The sequence below is a fragment of the Giraffa tippelskirchi genome, chromosome 11, assembly GCF_054371585.1.
Source record: "Giraffa tippelskirchi isolate mGirTip1 chromosome 11, T2T-mGirTip1v1.2.pri, whole genome shotgun sequence".
NCBI classification, from domain to species: domain Eukaryota; kingdom Metazoa; phylum Chordata; class Mammalia; order Artiodactyla; family Giraffidae; genus Giraffa; species Giraffa tippelskirchi.
In genome coordinates, this window is record NC_137285.1 from 17,240,988 (window position 1) to 17,262,466 (window position 21,479).

The 21,479-nt window shown below is 49.1% G+C and overlaps 1 protein-coding gene across 1 annotated transcript in view; it reads right to left on the bottom strand.

The window, feature by feature from the left end:
• Nucleotides 1–7,576: 7,576 nt before the first annotated feature.
• CUX2 (cut like homeobox 2) overlaps nucleotides 7,577–21,479 on the bottom strand; it is a 284,617-nt gene continuing 270,714 nt past the window's right edge. The window contains exons 17-22 of the mRNA XM_081539932.1: nucleotides 20,638–21,422; nucleotides 19,710–19,869; nucleotides 17,546–17,818; nucleotides 15,963–16,151; nucleotides 14,258–14,531; nucleotides 7,577–10,649 (exon numbers count right to left, since the gene is read on the bottom strand). Of these exons, the coding sequence (XP_081396058.1) occupies nucleotides 9,857–10,649; nucleotides 14,258–14,531; nucleotides 15,963–16,151; nucleotides 17,546–17,818; nucleotides 19,710–19,869; nucleotides 20,638–21,422 (2,474 nt within the window). The 3' untranslated portion in view covers nucleotides 7,577–9,856. The remainder of the gene's footprint in view (nucleotides 10,650–14,257; nucleotides 14,532–15,962; nucleotides 16,152–17,545; nucleotides 17,819–19,709; nucleotides 19,870–20,637; nucleotides 21,423–21,479) is intronic.

Below are 21,479 nucleotides of genomic sequence, written 5' to 3' on the forward strand. Positions count from 1 at the left end.
TGGCTGGTGATATTATTATTATTATTATTATTATTATTATTTTGCCCCATCTAAACCCTGGATTGACTGGTCTGGCAGAGCCAGGAGCAAGGCCTACAAGAGAAGTGACGAGTGTGTGCTGAGTGCTCCCTGGCTGATGCTCTTTCAAGAACATTCTTACACCTCTTACGGCAGATACTGGCCCCCTTTTACAGGTGAGGAAACCGGCTCAGAGAGGTTAAGAAATCAGCCAGGTTCACACAGCTCAAAAGTATCAGAGCAGGGATGTGAACCTCGGGAAGCCTGTGGAAGAAGACAAGAGTCTTTGAGAGGAATGTGGGGCAGTGGAGTCCCCAAGTTCCTTTCAGAGGGGAAGGCAGAAGGCAGGGGGGAAGGTGAGGTTTAGAAAGAAGGTCAACTGTGGGCTGAAGGCCTGACAACTGGGAGGGACCCCAAAGGGGAGAGCCACACCTGGCTCTCCTCACTGATCAGGGCCCAGAGGGAGGAGGATTCTGGCACCAGTGCTAATTCAGAGGGAAATAGCCTGTGATTGACTAGTGATGTCTGCTGTGAACAAAGGTATCTATTATCTCATATATGGTTGCAGGGCTGATGGGGGATTCACAAACGGGAAGGGGCTGGCCCAAGGTCATCCAGCATGATAGACTAGCCCTTAGGTCCTTTTAACATGGATTCAGAGCTGGGTCACATGCCTCTTGACAGTCTGGAAAAATCACATGCATCCAGGAAAATGTGGCTTAGGATGAGCAACCTACAGTCCTTGGTCTGCAGAGCAAGTTCAAAGAACAAGAAAAATACTAAGGTCAGGGAATCATGCTACTCATGAGCATCCAGGAAGTGCTGAGTAATTCCTTCCTGGTACCACAGCTGACAGATGGGGGCTGAGTCAAAGTGCTGCCTGTGGCATTTGTGACGGCAGCCACTGCAGGGCCTGGGGCACAGAATGGAGGAAACAGCAGGAGAGACGGCCCCAAGAGGGAGGGTCCCAGGGAGGGAAGCCCTCACCTGCAGTCTTCTTAGGACTGTTTCCATGGAGCCAATGAAAGTGGAAGGGGTGACAAGTCACAAGCCACAGTGTCCACCTGCTAACAGTGTTTCCTTTTGACTCAGGGGAGGTGTGCAGGGCATGTGCCTAAGGAAGACCACAACATCCCAGGATCACGGCAAAGTCGAGGAAGTTGTCTTAACTGCAACAGTCTGGGGGATATTGTATGGGTTCAGAAGGAATATTCTGAGAAGCCGCCTGGGGGCAGGGGATGAGAACCTCAAGGAGGGCAATCAGGCCAGAAGTTATGGCTTCCTGCCCAACATCCATCCACCCTAAATGACTAATCAAATTCTCTCAGTTGTGCTACTCCCATTTGATTTGCAAGCACTGGATAAACTTGACCTGCTAAAGAATGGCTGTGTGTTGGGGCAGTAGGTGAAATGAGTGAAGAGGGCCAAATGTATGGTGATGGATGACAACTAGATTTGTAGTGGTGATCACTTTTTGTGTATATAGATGTTAAAGAATGGCTGTGTGACCCCATTTTGGCCAATGAGATGTGAGTGGAAGGGTGTTCTTGCTTCTAAAAAGACACAAAGAGCTCTGGGAGTAAGCTATGTCTGAAACCTGGAGCCGTGGCAGCCATCTTGTGATCATGAAGTAGGTCACATTAAGGAAAAGATCCCCTGCTGAGTTTAGCACACATTGAAAATATCCCTGAACCACTGAATCATGGGCCCAAGAACCTGCCCTTTTTCTAGAAGTCTTGTTTGAGATAATAAATGTTTAAAACTTTGAGAGAGGGGCTTTTTCATTATTTGTAGTCAGAGGCTTCCTAATGGATAGCTTGAGTGACAGCAGCTTCTCCCTTTAAGGAGCATGGCTCTGGGTAGCCAGCTGCAGAAAGGATGTTGTCAGCTCACTGGGGTGAAGATTAGGGCTAGAGTGGGATTCTCTGGGAGAGGAAAAGGGCCACTTTCCCCCCTCTTCCTTTCCCTGGATGCCTTTTATCTCTCCTCTTCAAGTGGAGAAATATGGAATGAATAGCCCTTCCCTCCCTCCACTTCTGGCCCAGTATTTATCTTCCTTAACAAGGCTGTTTTGTCTCTGGCTAGACCCGGTGCCAACTGTCCAGCGCCCCCCCCCAACACCCCTCCCCAGATCACCTTACGCAAAGTTTGTTAAAGAAAAGGCCTTGCCACTCGTCCCAATTTCTAAGATTGCAGCACCCAAAAGAACTTGTCCACGGTGGTACAATGAGAGACTGCTTAAGTCCAGCTGCAGGTTTTGCATTTTCTGATCAAGACTTTAAAGGTGAGCCCACGAACTATTTTTTACTTAGGGTTTCAAAACGGATGCCCACTCCTGACAGAGGGCTCAGAGCTGCCTTGGCTTGGTCTGCCTGTGCTTGGGGCCACAGGTACATCTGTTCTTGCCAAGTGCAGCTCTGAAAGCACTTGGGCTGCTGCCACTGCCCTCTCCTCACTGTCCAGGGGCTCTGTTGTCATTGTTTTTCTAGTTATGGGGCTAAGGAATGGCGGGGCAGTGCACCCAGACCCCCAAAACTGCAGCTCCTTAGAGAGCAGGGACAGGTCTGCCTCCCATGTACCCCTGAGGCCTGGCACAGATACATCCAAAATTGCCTCCTGGGACTTCCCTGGTGGTCCAGTGGTTAAGGATCAGTCCTGCAATACAGAGGATGCAGGTTTGATCCCTGGTCAGGGAACTGAGATCCCACATGCTTCGGGGCAACTGCAAGCAGTCTGGGCACCGCAACTAGAGAAAGCACACGTGTGGCAACGAAGACCCAGCACAGTTAAAAAAAAAAAATTTGCCTCCCGTGCCCATTGAGCTCAGGTGATCCTACTCTCCTTGACTATAGCTGCTTGGGCAGGAGTTGGTCCTCAGACACCAGCTGAGAACCTGAGAACCAATCAGGGTCCTAGGAATTTTGAATAGGTGGGTATGACAAACCAAATTGGATATGAGGTGGCCTTAGGCAGAGAACAGAATGGCTCAAGTTAAGACTATGCAGTGTCCTGAATTTCTTGCCTCTGGGTTTCCCAAGGTTTACTCTGGATCTTCCTAATAAACTGCACACCTTTAAGTGGATCATGATTTCTTTCAACTCAGCAGTTATTGACTACGCCCAGACACACACAGTGGGGCCGAACAAAACAAAATGAATTAGAACTGCCTCCCATCTACTAAGATCTATGATGTCTAAGTCAACTAGGGGGTGGGTGTGGGGGATGTGGGTGTGGTTCTTTAACATGCAGATTTCTGGGCCCCGGCTACAGCAATTTGGGGTCAGGAGGTTGCAGCAGGACATAGGAATCTGCACTTTGAGTAGGAAACAGGGATTTTAGAACCACAGCTTAAAAAATGTTCATTTGATCGTAAAGAAACTTATAAAGCAGGATGGTAGGCAGCCTCCCTTGATGGCCCCTGCTGATCCTTGCCTCCTGGGGTCCACACGCTTGTGAAGTCCCCTTCCACAATGAATAATGGCAAGCCTGTGTAGCTGAGAGGATACTATGGAAGCGACAGTGGGGCTTCCAAGTCTAGTTTGTAATAGAAGATACTCCAACCTCGGCCTGGCTCACTCTCAGCTGGCATGTTGTGAGGACACTCAAGCAGCCCCTGGAGAGGGCCACTTGCAGAGGAACTGAAATGCCCAAGCGAGGGCTAGCACCTGTTCACTCACCATCTAAGCGCACCTTCTTGCAAATGGAGTCTCTAGCCCCAGAACAGCCTTCAGATGACTGCAGCCGTGGCAGCTTTAACTGTAATCTCAAGAGAGACCAAAGAGCCAAAACCACCCAGTGAAGCCACTCCCAAATTCCTGACCCACAGAGACTGTGAGATAAATGTTTATTATTTTAAGCCACTAAGTTTTGGTTGTTAGCAAGAGACAACAAATACAGGTAGATATTATTATGATTGTGTCCATTTTGCAGATAAGGAAACTGAGTCATTAAAGGGTCCTCAGGTCACCTGATAATAGAGTTTAACCCAGGATGATTTCAAAGCCATTGTTTTTTTATCAATAACTATACTCTAGGGGGCTGGAGAAGGTCACAGACCATTAAAGAGATTAACTGTTTTACCCCTCCCACTGTTGGCCAAGGTTACTCGGGGTGGTCCCTGCCGCTCTGGGGTTTGGAAGGGTGGCTTTAGCTCTCTGGGTACCTGCGAAGCAGCACACACTCAATGCCTGAGCTGTGGAACTCTTGGCCTTGAGAGTGGTTTCTAGAAAATTCATGCCAACTGTCATGGGCCAAACAACCAGGTACAGTCTGGCTTTCTCATTTACCAGGAGGTGATGGGAGGTGGGGCTGCTGGCCCAACAGAGCAGCTCAAAACTAGGAGGAAGAGGAGATGGGAAGAGGAAGAAAAAGTGGGAAGCAAGGGCTGCAGAAACCTGAGGTCAGGCCGGCACTGGGAGTGGGCCCTGCCACTCTCCTCTGGCCTGTCATCTCCTCAGGTAGATGGAACCTCCTAACCTAGAAGTGCAAGTCTGACCATAGCAACCCCTGCCTCACACTGCCCATGGCTCCTCAGTGCCCTCAAGAGAAAGGCCTATTTCCCAGCATGCCGCGGGGGCTTCAAGATCTTACCTTGTCCCTCTTCCTCTCTCCATCCTCACCTCAAACTCCAGCCTCCTTTGCTTTTGTTTCCCCATATTCCTGTCCCATGTCTTGCCAGCTATTCCTTCTGCCTGCCTCTTATGCTTCTCTTCTAACTCCAAAGACATTTCAGGGGGCAGCTGAGATGCCTCCTCCTCCAGGAAGCCTTCCTGGACCCCACTATGCACGCTCTCATGGTGTTTCCACTGTTTAAGCACTAAGCACACAGCAGGTACTCAACACAAACTTATTACCCTGAGTGAACTGTCACCAAACCGCCCCCCAGCTCAGCTCTCTCCTCTCCTCTGTCCCCTCATCTAAACCTGCCTCTGCCTGCAAGGCCTTCCCTGCCCTCTCGTTCCTCCCTGGTCTCTCCACTCCCGCTTTCCCATGGTCCTTAGTTTAGAATTACACATTTCTGTGTTTTTGCTGAATTTTCCACTCCAGATGGGTAGCAACTGCAGACATAGTGTTCACACCAAAGCTAACTGTCCAGAGGGAGCTCTGGTTCCCAGACCCCAGGGGCACCTACTCCCACAGGCTCTCAGCTCACTTGTGTGACCTCCTCCTCCACCCTGCCCCCTCCTCCACCCCTGCTGTCACACTGTGGGGACTTCTGACTTCTGACCTCCAGAGCTGCAAACCAGAGCTGTCCTTCGCTTTACTTTGGAGCAATTAATTATCCTAACCAAGGGGGAGGTCACTAATCATTTAATTCTCCTTGCAAGGATGTGTGGAAAAACTGGGGTGATCAGAAGTTTTCCAGACAAAGAGGAAATGTCTGTCTTGGGATGCCACGTGCCCTTGCCTCCTGGGTGAGTAATAGTGCTACTTTGGAAACTTGCCTGACATTACTGGTTGAGGAAAAAAACAAACCTCCTGCATCTTGATGCATAGAGACTCACCATCACGGGGTGAAGGAACCCAACCCCTGCTCATGAAAACAGTAAGTGCCTTACGTGCCACACACTGTCTTATGTGCTTTACATGCATCATTATTTCTGATAATGACCTTTAGAATTGGCTGCTGTGATACTCCCATTTTACACATGGGGAGACTGAGGCCCTAGTTATACAGCTGGGACACAGGTGCTGCTGTGTTGGTGACCAGGGAGCCTCTCGTGGCATATTTTCATCAGGAAGCCGGAGGCACCTGGCACTCACACACTCCACTGAGGTGGGCACAGCTGGTACACTGACTGGTCTCAGGGCCATGGCCTGTGGCCTCCAGCTGGGGCAGGGCACAATCTTGGCTCCTCAGATCTAGACCCAGCATCTAACCAGCTTCCACCTGTTGCAATGAATGGAAAGTGGATTCCAATCCTTCCATCTTTCTCTGTTGGAGCCCACAGCACAGTCACTAGCAGAGATGCCCACAGGACCCAGACAGCTGGCGCAGGTACAGACAGAGGCAAACTGTGCTCGTGTGTCCCAACAGGGGCGGCCACTCCTCAAGCAGCTGTTTGTCATGTTGGAACTTGGGCCCAGTAACCGTGAGTTTTAATGAAATCAGAACATTCTTTAACACTATACACAAAAATAAACTCAAAATGGATTAAAGACCTAAGTGTAAGACCAGACACTATAAAACTCTTAGAGAAGACATAGACAGAACACTCTGACTCTGACGTAAATTACAGCAATATCTTTTTTGAATTGTCTCCTAGAGTAATGGAAATAAAAACAAAAATAAACAAATAGGACCTAATTAAACGTAAAAGCTTTTGCATAGCAAAGGAAACCATAAACAAAACGAAAAGACAACCCACAGAACGGGAGGAAATATCTGCAAACGACTACCAACAAGGGATTAATTTCCAAAATTTACAAACAGTTCATACAGTTCAGTATCAGAAAAACAAACAACCCAATCAAAACACGGGCAGAAGACCTAAGTAGATATTTCTCCAAAGAAGACATACAGATGGCTAACAGGCACATGAAAAGATGCTCAATGTCACTAATTATTAGGAAAACGCAAATCAAAACTACAATGAGATATCACCTCACACCAGTCAGAATGGCCATCATCAAAAAGTCTACAAACAATAAAATGCTGGAGAGAGTGTGGAGAAAAGGGAACCTTCTTACACCGTTGGTGGGAATGTAAACTGGTGCAGCCACTATAGAGAACAGTATGGAGATTCCTTAAGAAATTAAAAACAGAGCTACCACATGATCCAGCAATTCCACTCATGGGCATAGATCCAGAGAAAAACACGGTTCAAATGGATACAAGCACTCCAATGTTTGTTGCAATGCTGTTTACAATAGCCAAGACATGGAAACAACCTAAATGTCCAACAGATGAACATACATACAATGAAATATTACTCATCCATAAAAAGGAATGAAATGATGCCATTTGCAGCAACACGCATAGACCTGGAGATTATTATGTTAAATGAAGCAAGCCAGACAGAGAAAGACATATATGATGTCACTTATATGCAGAATCTAAAAAAATGATATAATTGAACTTATTTACAAAACAGGGACATACAGACTTAGAGAATGAACTTATGATTACCAGAGGGAAAGGAGCAGGGAGAGATAGACTGGGAGTTGGGGACTGAATGTACACACTGCTATATTTAAGAGATGACCAACAAGAACCTACTGAATAGCATGGCGGAACTCTGCTCAATACTCCATAATAACCTAAGTGGGAAAAAAACTTGAAAAAGAATGGACACATGCATAACTGACTTTGCTGCACACCTAAAAATAACACATTGTTAATCAACTATAATCCAGGATTAAATGAAAATTTTAAAAAGAACATATAAATACAAAAAAAATCATGGTTTTTACCTGACAAGCCCCCATATTTTAATGGTGGCAAATGAATTTTAAAAACCAGTTTTTAAAAATACCATTTTGTAAAACACCCAAGGGCAGATCTTACCCCCAATCTGCAGCCCCAATTCCACAACAAAGCAAACAGGACACCCAGACATTATTATACAATTCTGTATTGAGTGACGCGTTTATTACAGAACGTGTTCCTTTTGTTTTTCGTTTTTTTTTTAATTTAAACAAAGTTCATCAATCTCTCATAGAAACAGTTTTGTGGGTTTTTGTTGTTTACCGTTATAGGACATGAACCTGACAAAGTTGTTCATAGGTCTGCTAGCTTTAAGTACAACAGGATTTTCCATGTTCAAAAGACCATATGCTAAGTGCTTAATCAAATCCCGTCACACAAAAGCCAGATTTAGTCCTTTAAGAACTGCAGTCTGCATGTAAGCCTGGATTTCAGTGTTGTGTGGCTTTCAACAGTAAAAAGTGGTGTGTCTCCCACGATTGCCTTAGTTGGGACAGTGTGGTGGTGGCTAAAAGGAGATGTTTTCATTTTTTTCCAATTTGATTACTCTGAAAATTGGTCACTGTTTCCTACTGTCAAAATATAAAAATACCTTCATCTGGATAAAAATGTATACAGTGGAAAACTCTTCAATGCATAGCCTGGGTGTATGGAAAAGGAGGTTTTCCAGCAGGGTCTGCGTTGTTCTTTATGACTGGTGTGGAGACTGCAGCTTGGGCTGGGTGCATGAGAGTTGAGATTTTTGAATGGCCCTCAACTGATCCCTCTGCTCACTGGAATTTGCCGGCCTGGGTTTCAAGATATTTGCTGCATCCTTGAAATCCCTGTCAGCCACCTCTCCCTCTGGTACTGGGTCGGCACCATGATGACCACCTTTTCATTGTCATTCTGGATGGAGCTGATATGGCTGCTGTGATACCCCCACTTTACAGAGGGGGAGACTGAGGCCCTAGTTATACAGCTAGGACAGGGGCACTGCTGTGTTGGTGACACAATATGGTGGCTGGTCCATCCAGATTGGGAGCTCTCCCCCTAAAAACCAAGATGATAAAGACGCTGGAGGGAGGCTTCTCTGAGTTGGGGTGCTGAGTCTTTATTCTCAAAAATGTCATGTGTTAGAAGACAGGAGGCTGGACTTGGAGACTGGGATGTGGTGGTCATGCTGCAGTGAACTCAAACCTTTGAGCTTCATTCCGCACAAACCTGGAGGTGCAGACGCTTTCCAGAAAGCACCAGGGTCAACTTGAAAAGGAAGATGATGAGAGGGGAGTTGGGGGTCTCTAGTTTGATGAATATATTTTTTGGTGTGGGGTGCTGAGCTGGGTGGTTGTGGAATGACCAACACTGTTATTTTCTTAAAACACAAGGAGGGGAAGATGGCAGCCACAATCTTGCTCTGGAAAGCCAGTAGGGAAACTTCCCGAGCTGTGGCCATGATTCAGGTTGAGGAATGGCGTCACTCTGGTTCAAGGGCCACCCTCTAACCTCTTGCCCCCGTACCGGGCTTTCCAAAGGATCTGGAACCACGTCTTGCCTTACAGGTGGACGAGATGGATATCCACCCCTTGTGGTCCACAGCTTCCTGACAAAGAGGGAGTGTAAGCAGTTTGTTTTATATATACCATGTTACAGCTCAGAAAGGATGGCTGGCCACAGCCCACATCTCTACAACACTTACAACAGCACAGGACATTCTGTGTTATCAAGGTTGCAAAACAGACCACCAGAATGAGACACACCCTCACGGCATCGAAGTTTTCCTTTAGAGTCTTTTGGACTTTCTCTTTTCAACATGGTTTCTGGAAGGGCAGTAGCAATGCGCTGTGTCTCACAGATAGACATGGAAAAAAAAACTGCGGTTCAAAGGTTGTCTAAATTTTGGTCAGTCTTATTATAGTGTTTTGTGATGGCTTTGAACAATTGTCTCCTTTTAATCTCATCTAGTGGCAAAAAAAACGACACAACTTCAGTGTATACTTCGCAACAGTTGTGACAGCATCCTGATTTTATAACTCTCTGTTAATATCAAAACAGCATTAGCTGGGAATAAATTCCAAAGGATCCTTTATTAAAATATCTAAAAGTGGTCTATAAATATTTATTTTTCTAAAAGAGTTTGGAGCTTCCAAGTGAAAATGTGGCTCCACTTTGCTTCTGCCTCCGGTAGAGAGGCCAGCAGGGAGAAGATGGTGCTCCCTGGGGCAGAGCGGAGCTTGAAAAGAGGCGGCAGAGGCTCCGGCCCTACCTGCTCACTCATGACTTCACAGAGCTCGGATTACAACAAAAACGGAAAACGGCGGGAAAACCGTGATGCTGCTGTCCACGCTGCGATGGCTGCGCGAGAGCCTCTCTTCCGGGCCCGTCCTGTCTGGGAGAGTCGGTGGCCACTGGGTGCGCTCCTCGCCTCCACCTTCAGAACTCCCACTCCAGGGCCTCCTCCCGATTGGCAGCCCTCTCCAGCCGGTAGATGATGCTGTTCAGGTTGGCCATCTTCTCGTGCCGCCGCTGCAAGTTGGGGTTCACCTTGGTGCTGGGGTGCAAGGCCCCGGTTGTGTCGGCTGTGGGGCTGGCACTCAGCACCTTGGCAGGGAACGTGCTGGGTGGGGATGGGGAGATCGGGGCTGAGGAGGAAGGGACAGGTGACACGGACATCATGAGGCCTGGCGAGGAGGCGGCCGAGGGCGAGTTCAGCGACACCTCCAGGCTGCAGCGGGAGGACTCTGAGGCTGACTTAAAGCTTAGGGGGTCCGGGTGTAGCCGCTCCCCGCCCTCACTCTCTGGGAGGGGGTTCAGTGAGGGGCAGGCTGGGGTGGTCCCGCCTGGGAGGAGGAGCCCTGGGGCTGCTTTGGGGAGTCCGTCGTCACCCAGAGGGTCAGAATGCGCCTCTCGGGGGGAGACTTGACCTTTGTCCGGCTCCTTTGAGTCCTGGCTGCCGGCTTGTTCCTCGGCCTCCTCAGTCTGTTCCTGCTTAATCCTCACTGGAGTCTTGTCCTGGGAGGTCAGGTGGGTGACGCTCTCCTCGGGACCCTCCTGAAGCTTTAGTTCCTTCACCATAGGCTTCTGGTCCTCGGCCTCCGAGTCGGGGCTCTGTGGGGTGGGGTCTGGGTGGGAGTGGCCTGGCGGTAGGATGCCAGGACCCCCACTGGGGTCGAGGTCTGGTTCCTCTTGGGTCCCCTCCACCAACATCTCCCGGCGCATCCGGGACCTGGGGCAGAGACGGCGGTGAGCAAGGGGCTGGAGGGGACAGCTAACCCCGGAGTCAAATCCTGTGAGTGGCCCTGTGACCCCACCCACTTCCCCCGGGGGCTCACTATGCATAAGCTTCTTCACATGCAGCATCCTAGTAAGCCCTCTCAACAACTCCAAATGGTGGGCTATCATCATCCCCATTTCAGAGGAGGAAACAAGGGTCAGAGATGCTGGGTGATATGCCCCAGTTTCACAGCTAGTAAGTGGCAGAACCAGGACTTGAACTCAGGACTGTTGGATTCCAAAGCTCACAATCTAGACCTGTGCTGTCTAGTGCAGCAGCCACTGGTCACATGTGGCTCTCTCATTGTTAACAGCTGTTATACTGACTGCATGTTGAAACGGTTGCATTTGTAAAAGTGTTAGTTGCTCAGTCGTGCCCAATTCTTGGTGACCCCATGGACTGCAGCCCACCAGGCTCCTGTGTCCATGCGATTTTCCAGGCAAGGATACTGGAGTGGGTTGCCATTTCCTTCTCCAGGGGATCTTCCCAACCCAGGGATTGAACATGGGTCTCCTGTACTGCAGGCAGATTCTTTACTGACTGAGCTACAAGGGGAGCCCTGTATTTGTATATACTGGGGTAAATAAAATATGTGTGTGCTTAGTCGTGTCCGACTCTTTGCGACTCTGGGGACTGTAGCCCGCTAGGCTCCTCTGTCCGTGGGATTCTCTAGGCAAGAATACTAGAGTGGGTACTATTACATGAATTTCAGCTGTCTGTTTGTTTAGTTTTTTAATTTTTCTTCAGTGTGGCTACTAGAAAATTCTGTATTACGTATGTGGCTTTTGTTGTATTTCTATTGGACAGTGCTGCTCCAGAGCATTTCTCAAAGTCAAAAGCAGATCTAGTTTGTGGTAATAACTCCCTGCTTCTTTCCTGGAGGGACTCATTGACATCAGCCCATAAGGGGAAACTGAGGCAAGGAGAAGAACTTGTCTAGGTCACCAAGGTACACAGAGGCAGAGCTGGGCCCAGAACCTGGGTACATTGCATTCCAGTCCAGAACCCATCCTCTCTTCACTTCAGTGGCCTCCCTGCTGTCAGAGGGAAACTCGGTCTCATTTATTATGTTTTAGGGCAGGAAAGGCTAGGATGGGCTTAACTCCATTAATTATTTCCCTAATAGCACGAGGTCCAGAGAGGTCAAGTCAGTTGTCCAAGGTCATAGAGCGATAGGACTTTTTAAGTATCTTCAATACTGTATCCCTCTTTAATTGATGATATCATATATTATATTATTTAATAATAATAAAGTACATGTTACTGATATAAAATTAATTTATAAATTTCAATGATAAACATCATAATAATTAGTGCTTATCACATATCAGATGCTGGACCAAGCACTGTTTGCCAATTATTTATTTTTCATAATGACCTTATGAGGGGGAGACTAGTCTCATGCCCACCAACAAAGAGGACAAGGCTCACAGAGGCACAGGGACTGCCATGGTCACATAGCCAGCAAGCAGTGCAGTTGGGCTCTGAACCCAGCTATCTGACTACACTCTCCTGCTTCCCTGTCCAGGTCGAGGATGGGGCCCCATCCCAGGATCCTGAGCCTGGAGGGACTATCAACGGTGATCTGGCTCACTTTCGTCTCTCAGTTCCTAATCCTTCCACAAAGGTGGCCTTGCCCACCTCTCAGGAGACTGTCTTCTCCTTCAGTTCCCTCTAGAGGGAAGAGTTGGTGGGACCAGGGGAGTGCTAGGGTGTTTTGGGATGGCTCAATTGCCTGAAGCTTTACCATTAGAACTTCCAAACTGTGGATAAAATATAAATATCTGGCTAATATTCATTTACACCATAGTAAAAATTAGTCTTTTTCTTCAATTCTTGACTCCCAAATCTATAGCAGGTCCTTCCCAGTAATTTTTTCCTCAAAACATCCTATTGTTCACTTTTCCCAGAGCTCACTGCAATGTGTAATAATACATTAATATAAGAACTCATTTAATAGTGACCATCCCTGCTGGTCTGTGAGAGACGCTAAGGACTTTGCCTCATTCTTTTGGTACCTGGGACATAGTAGGTGCTCAATTAACATTTACTAAATGAAGCAATGTATTCTATAATTATAGCTCTTTGAGAGTGGTTTTTTTGGGGAGTGGAATTCTCCCTACTCCTTCAAAGCCCAGCTGAAATGCCACCTCTCTGTCTAAAATTTTCCCTAGGTAGAATTCCCTTTTCCCTTAGTTCCTTACTCCTTCTTGTTTTCACAGCACTTATTAGGTTGTCATGAAATTATCTGGTTTATGATCTTAAACTCTCTAAGGGCAGGGATGATGGCTTTGAATCCCTGTATCTCCCAACCCTGGCTCACTGCACATACATGGCAAATATTAACTGAAATGAATATGTTGGATTATAATGGAGGGATACATTCCTGTGGGAAACAAAAGGGGAGAGAATGTCTGGAAGGGCAGGAGGGTGTGAGGCTTTAAGGACCTATATCATCTGCCGTTTGGCAGGTTCTGGGTCTGAGCAAGATATAAGCAATATTTTACAATGTGTTTATGACTGTAGTTTTTCATTTGATCCTGAATTCAGCATTGTGGGGTAAATTTTAAGTTCCTTATCTGTAAAATAGGGATGAGACTCAGAAAGGTACAGTGATTTGCCCAATAACACACAGCCAAGGTGGGATTTGAACTCGGGTCTGTGTGATGCCCATGCCTGGGCTGTGGAGACAGATTTCAGGTGTTCCACCATTCCAGATTCCTCCCTCTTCTTCTCTCTTGGGGATCAAGAGACTCTCCTCTCTTGCACCACAGGGGCATCATAGACTTTTCTTGCTCAGGAGGCTTGGTGGGGAGCGCGTCAGAGGGATGGTCCTTGAAATCGCATCAAGCCTTCTCTTCAGGGTTTCCAAGAAGCCCTTCTGCGTTCTCCTTGGGGACCGTGTGCCCAGTCAGTGCCCCGAGGCAGCCCAGCCCCCTGCAGGTCAGCTACTCCAGAGATGAGTGGGAGGAGGCACCCACTCCCCGAGGTGGGTGGAGCCTGAGGGGCTGCCACAGGGGTTTTCTTCGACCTCAGGAGTGGGGAAGGCCAGGAGCCCCAAATCAGGCCCCTGACACAAGGGTCAGTGGGTAGTCGGGGTACCTCAGGCCTGTGCCCCAAACACCATCCCATGACCCTTTGTAGAGGCGGACGCGGAGCAAGTTGGTGAGGTCATAACAAAGGTAGCGACGATAGTGACGTCAACACCTACCACCTCCTATGTGCCAGGTTATTTTCTGTAAGTATGTTAGCCGCATCAGATCCTCAAGGCAACTCTATGAAGTAGATCCCATTATAATTCTCATTTTATAGGTTGGAAGACCGAGGCTCTGGGAGGTGAAGTCACTTGCCCAGGCCGCACAAGATGAAAACTGTGGAGCTGGGATTTACATTCGTGTTTGCCTACGTTATAAAGCTAAACACCTAGCAACGTGGCCACCTCGTTTCCCAGAGGCCACGATGGGCTCCCTCCAGGCCCTGGGATGAGGAAGGGGGGTGCCGGCTGAGACCTCTGCCCACCCTCCCAGGAGCCACCGTGCATGTGGCCCCCCCGTCCCTACCTGTAGTTGTGGAACCAGTTGATGACGGTGTTGGTCTTGAGGTTGAGCTGGAAGGACAGGAGCTCAATGGTCTGCTGGGAGGGGTAGGGCTCCAGCTGGTAGGCCTTCCTCAGCGCCTCCTTCTCTTCGGGGGCCAGCACCACTCGGGGCTTCTTGATCTGCAGGAGGCTCAGGTCTTGGGGCTGCAGGCAGGGGCTGGGGCACTCGGAGCGGGTGGCTGGAGACTCACTGTCTGAGCCAGTGCTGATGAGGCCGTACCTGCGCTTCAGGTAGGCTGGGGCGGGGGAGGGAGGGAGGGAGGAGGGGCTGAGAGGGGCCGCCTAGAGGCTCCCCTGTACCGAGGAGGGGTCTCAAGCTGAACTGAGCACCAGCCAGCCGTCCTCAGAGCCCTCTGTGCCCCAAACGTGGGGACCCCGGCCCAGTCTCAGCCTTTTCTCCTTCCACGTCCTCCTCGTGAGACGTGAGACGTGAGACACTCACCTGCCCACACTTGGTCGTTAACATGCTAATTGTTAACATGTGTGGAGGGTTGCCCTCACAGACAGGAAGTGCTCAAAAAAGGGGGTTCTGCAGCATTCTCGATTGTCAGAAGTGCCCCTGAATTTCACCAGTTTTTTGGAGGGCAGGGGGAAGACATTAGTTTTTAAGATTTTTTCTCTCCTGTTTTCATAGCTTTCTCTGGAGCCGTCTGTGGAGTCTGTGGGTTCGGTGCGGAGGTGGTATAGATGCAGAAAGTGGTGCAGAGTCTTTCACCCTTGGCCCCTGCCAGGCTCCAGGACGTTAATTTTAAATGAACATAATAATTGCATGATGCATCTCAGCCTCAAATCATCAAAATGTGTGTGTGTTGTGGGGTAATGCCACCCCAGAATGGAGGAAGTAAGGTACTGGGTCCCATTTAATCCTCATACCAATGCTCCGAGGTAGACGCTATGACTCTTACTTTCAGATGAAGTGGAATGAGACACAGAGAAGGGAAGTAACTTGCCCAAGATCACACAGCCAGCAAGCGGCAGGACAAGCTCTCAACTGTACAGCTGTCTGATGCCAACAGCCCAGACTTGGCCCTGCCCATGTGCCGCTTACAGCCTGGCTTGACCCTGGTCCCTCGTCATGATTTGGTACCTCAGATGACAACTTTCCAACTCTTCAAATCTTATCTCCCAACTGGATTTTGAGCTTTCTTAAACCCAGGAATCCCTTACGCACAAAGCATGAGATTGGGAGGGACACAAAGTGGGTGCTCAGTGCCAGTTCAATTTTTCAGGGATATAAAATACTATCAGACAATGTAAGAACCTGCAATTTCTTGTCCGGTCCCGTAAGGGGGGAGTTATCATTTGCTGGGTCAATTCTGTGCTTTGTTGCGGAGAATCCAGGTGATGGGCAAAGGAGGTAATATAATAGGACTCTGATGCAGAGGATGGAGAGATCAGAGAGAGAGGGGGTTTGGGGAATATGCAGGAGACTCTGGAGTGGCTATGGGTTTGTGGAAGGATGCTGAGAGAGACAGCGTATTGGAATTTTCAGGGGAAAAGTATTAAACATTTTAATGGCTTGTAATTATGTTCTGTGGAATGGCTATTTCTTGCAGCCTACACTAGGCTAAGACTGGACTATTGGGACCCTGGGTTTATTTGGGTTAGAACCAGATACGGTTCCAATGGGAAAACCTGAGGCCAGACCCAGAGTTCCCAGGGCTTACCTTTCTTCTCCAGCTTCTTCATGTCTCTCAGCTTTTCCACGTTGTGGGGGTCATTGAGCCACAGTTGCATGCGCACAAAAGGCTCCCGGCCCTTCAGGCTCAGCTTGTGCCAGGGTTTGGGTCGGGAGAGCAGGTCAGACACGGAGCCCTGGGTCAGCCCTAGGATGCTCTCCCCGAAGAGCCGCTGCCCTGGGGACAGGGGAGGAGGGGGGATGACCTGTTACCCCAGGCTGGGCACAGGTGATCCCGGGAGAGACAAGGGACAGGCAGAACCCGAGGAATGTCTCCACTAACTCAGCGGGGAGGACCGGACGCATTGGGGGACCCACGCCCGTGTGCATCTGGGGAACATTCTGCAAAACAGGAGGTGGGGACAGGCAGATAGCCACCAAGCAAAAATGCTGTCATGATTTAGATGTTATTCACTCCTAGGGGATCCCTGAAATTGTCTGCAAACTTCATGTGCACAAATAAGTATCACCTTGTCAGAGAGTAATTTGACAGATTCTATCAAAATTTCAATGTGCAAACCCTCTGATCCAGCAATTTCACTGCCTGGGATTTCTCCTCCAGTTGTACTTGCCCAAGGGCACAAAGACGCATGTGGATGTGGTTTCAGAGCAGCAGGAAATTGGGAACAAGCAAAATGCTCATCAGCTGCATAAAAAATGTGGGGCATCCATGGCCTGAAAAATTTTGCAACAGTGACAAAGACTGCAGCTGGGCTATTCATTCTAAGGTGGAAGAGGGTCCGCAGAACAGTGTTAGTTTTTAAAAAGCAAGTGGAAGCGGGGAGAGGTGGGAGGGGTGTTCTGAAAGGGGAAAACATGTACACCCATGGTGGATTCATGTCAATGTATGGCAAAACAAATACAATATTGTAAAGTTAAAAAATAGATAAATAAACTAATTTAAAATTAAAAAAATAAATAAAAATCCCCTTCTGACAATCTTTCAACTGGGGAAAAAAAAAAACACTAAAAAGCAAGTGGAAGGACAGCCTGTGTGTAATTTCATCTGTCTAGAAAAAAGAAGAGAAGAAACTAGGTGAACATACAATTTTGTATGTGTTCAGAAAATATCAAAGATACAGAAAAACTCTGGTGTATGACTGGGAGGTTAGGGGAGATTTTATTTGTTTAAATTTTAACTTTTTTTTTCTGTATTGTTTGGCATTTTCAAACAGTGATACCTTATTTTTATCATAGAAATTGTAGTGGAAAGTTGGGGTTTGTGTGCATCCCTCTGGGAGGGGGACTTGACTCCCATCTGAGACGTAGAAGAGTTTGTGATTCAAAAAATTAAAGAATCCAGATTTCTCCCTTGGGCCCCCAGCGTTGGATGAGGACTGAGTTAGAATCTTACTGGGATTCTCTAAGTCCTCCTGGAAGGAAGTTTTGAAAGCTGTGGGCTAAGGACTTTAGGAGGACAGCATACTGACCTCCCTGCTGTCCACTCTAGAGACCCAGTTCAGAGTCAGATGCCTCTCAGGGGTCCTGGGATCTCACCATGGCTCTTTCCTTAAGGCAAGGGGGAGCCAAGCAGGGCAAGAGGCAGCATCCCTGACTCCCGGTACCCTGTACCTAGGTTGTTGTCTGTGAGGACCTCTTTGACCCTCTTGGTGATGGAGTACGTGTCCAGCTCGGGGGACATGGCCACAATCTCCTGGATGCCCCCTGTGGTCTGGCTGCCCGAGTAAATCTTCCCACTCAGTGATGAGCTGGAGCGTCCCTCTGGCTGCTGGTTCTCCTTGCTGCTCTCCAGTGTCAGACTCAGGGGCTCCTGGGAACTCTTCTCTGGTGGCTCCGTGGGACTAGGGGGTGGGGATGGCGAGGACCTTGGTTCAGTGGGACTGACTGTGGACCGCAGAGAGACAGAGAAGGCAGTTACTGCAATCTGGCATAGACATGCATGGTTTGGGCAGGGTTGATTGTTATAGTCTGTTGGCAACAACCCATTTTGCAACTACCACAGTAAAATCTCAGGCAGGGACCATCCTGGCTGTGAAAACCAGTAGATGAAAATTGGAGGAGGAAAAAGATATCCACATAGTCCCAAAGTATCTCCCCACAGGATACTTATTAAGTACAAAGGGAAAAATAGTAACTTTACAAGTACAGCTGCCTGCCAACATCACCTTAACCAAGTGATTGAAGTTAGCACCTCCAATCACAGGACAAATCAACAAGCTGGTGATTCCTGATACGATGGACTGAGAAGAACAGAGCAACATTTCTGGAATATTCCTGCCCGAAGTGCACAGCTTGAATCTAACCACGAGGAAACATCAGACAAAGTTGAACTGAGCATCAGTCTATAACACAACTGGCTTCCAGGTTTCAAAAACGTCAAAACTAAAAAACTTTAGAGAGAGGCAGAAGAACAGTCCAAATTGAAAGAGACTAAAGAGACATGATGACTAAATACAAGTGATCCTGAATTTGACCTGGACAGGGAAAGATAAAATTATATAAAGGTGATTATTGAGACAACTGAAGAAACTTGGAATATAGATGGTGGGTTACATAGCAGTATTGTATTATTGTAAAATTTCTCATTCTTGGTAAATACTTTTGAAATACTTAGGAGTAAAGGGACACAATGTCTTCAATTAATCTCTTAAATGATCGAGAGAAAGAGCATAAATATGGCAAAATTAGCAACTGCAGGATATAGGCAGTTGGTTGGTCTACTGCTTCAACTCTTTGGTAAATTAGAAATTACATCAAAATTAAAGTTAAGAGAAAAAAAAAGGACTCGGCAATGACCAACAAGTCCAACTGCCAGAGTTAGCTAAGTAAAATACAGTGAGTCCCCACAGCAATCAATAATAATGTAATGAAAAGATGCACATAAGATGAGTAAGTTCTTGGATCTGATACACAACATGGTGACTGTAGTTAATGCTATTTTACATATATACCTGACAGTTGCTGTGAGAGTACAGCTTTAATAGTCTCACTATAACAAAATGGTAATTACCTTAAAAAATAAAACTACATTTTTCCTAAGACATTTTTGCAAATATATATTAGAAAACCACTTAGAAGATATCTTGGGTAGGATGATTTTATCAGTTCCTGAATCTGTTAAATGGGGCCATAATACAAGCAGTGCTATAGTTGCAACTACCCTGCTCGGGGCCATAAAGAGGACTCCATGAGATAATGGGGGTCACCTCCTGAGGAATCAAGAGTCACCCACTCAGTGGACTTTCCAGCATGAGCTGAGCTGCTGGACAGCCCAGGGAGGGCAGGGGACATGCCTGGGGAGGTGTCCCTAATGGGGAGGGGTGTGTTTAGAAATTTCTGTGCTGGTCCATAGGGACACCTTCCAGTGAAGTGGAAAAAGGTACTTTTTCAAGGTATTTAACTGGTGCCTGATGGAAATTTGTTAATATAAACCCAAAGGCCCTGTGCAAAGAAGGATTCTGAGGCTGCAAGCTGGATTGCTGGGAAAAAGAAATCAATCAGCAGACTTCTGACATGGGGATGGTAAGGTAGGCACACGGCACACGCCTCCCCGACCCCACCACTCCCGCTCAGTCTAGGCACTCTGGCGCCACCTAGAGGTATGTCTGTCTGAGGGAAGGATGAAAGGGGAGCAGGGACACCAACTAGGAGCAATCGGGACTCTTTCAGGGCAGCAGCGGGGTGGGGCAGGGGAAGGGAGACCTGGGCAGTGAAGCCACTGCGCAGACTGGAAGAGTGAGGGCTCTCGGCGGTTTGGGGCCCCATCTGCACTCACCCTGGGAGGCACTGGGCTGCTGGCCCACGGCCTGGCCAAGCTGGTCGGAGAGCCACAGCTGCATGCGGATAAAGGGCTCCCGCCCCTTCTGCGTCAGCTTGCTCCACGGCTTCGGCCGGGACAGCATGTCGCTCACGCTGCCCTGTGACAGGCCCAGCACCTGGGGATGGGCAGAGCAGGAAGGCTGGGTCAGCAGGTCCTGGCCATCCCCTCCACCTCTCTTCCCCAGATCCTGAGGACCCACTGCTCACTCCTGTTCTGAGAGGTGAGGGCTGGCTTCAAGTGGTCTTCACTCTCCGTATGCCTGCTTGTGTACCTGTGCTGTGCCCTCCACCTGCAGTGCCCTTCCAAATTTCCTTACAGTCCACGGAATTCTCCAGGCCAGAATACTGGAGTGGGTAGCCTTTCCTTTCTCCAGGGGGTCTTCCCAACCCAGGGATCGAACTCAGGTCTTCTGCATTGCAGGTAAATTCTTTACCAGCTGAGCCACAAGGGAAGCCCATCTAAATATCCTACTTTGACTCTAAGACCCCTTAAGTGCCTCCTCCTCCAGGAAGCCTTCCTATGTTGTGTTTCCCATTCCTCCAAGCTGGGCTGAGCCTTAACACTTAAGTGGAATGGACCATGGGAGGGATGGAGGTTATTGGAGGAGGTGGGTAGGTGGCTATTACCTAACCAGATGGAAGCTTTTCACAGCTTTAAAAACCACAGAACTGAACGCCACCCTTGTCTGTGGCTCCCCTTTCCCCACTGCCCAGGGACAGGAAAAAGGGCTTTCGGGGTCACTCAGATCTGGGTCTGAATCCTGCTTCTGCTCAGTTCTTGCTCACCTACACACACCCCCTTCTTTCCAGGCCATGGATACAGCATTGGTGTCCTCCCTCCCCAGGCCCCCTGAGCCTCCGGGGGTGAACCCCACCATCTTCACCTTCTCCCCGAAGATCCTCTGGCAGATTCCATTCTTGGCCAGCTTCTCCTTGACCTGGCGTGTCAGCTCCAGGGTGTCCACCTCGCGGTACATGTAGAGCTCGTACTGCTCGGGGGTCAGGGGAGGCACAGTGGGCTTCAGCGTGCGGGGCACGTAGGCTGGGTAGTAGGCCAGCCGCCCACTGCTGCCCCCTTCAGGGCCGCCCCCCTCGGCCTTGAGCTCGCCCACCCTGGGGGGCTCGTCTTCGCTTCCGGCCGCTTCGTCCTCGGGGACTGCGGGGGCCTCATCCCCACGGGGCCAGGCCCGCCCATTGGGCTGGCCTGAGTAGCTGGAGGAGGAGGAGAGTGAGGGCGAGACAGAGGCGTAGGGGCGGCTGAGCAGGCCGCGGTCCGAGGCCCAGTGGTGGTCGAAATAGCCAGCGTCGCCGATCTCCGACTTGACCTTCCGGATGATGCTCTGCACGAAGGCGGCCGGGGACAGGACCGTGAGGGAGGTCTGCGTGCCGCTGCTGCTGGTCCCCCCACTGCCGACACCGCTGTCCTCCTGCTTGACGAGCGTCGGGGCCCCGTTCTGGCTCACGGCGGTCAGTGAGGGCCGCTCTGGGGGCGAGGGAGGCACCGAGCGGCCCCGGGCGCCGGCCTCCATCTCCAGCAGGGCCTGCTGCTGCGCTTGCATCTCGCGGCGTGCTTGCTCCAGAATGTTCTTGATGGCGTCTTCCGAGGTGGTGCTGGCAGGGGCTGTGCCGTTGGTGATGCTCAGTGGGGCCGCTGAGTTCTTGGGCTCGCCTGTGGGAAAGGGGACAGGGAGGTTGGAGGCCCATGGACAGGGATGGCTTGAAGGAC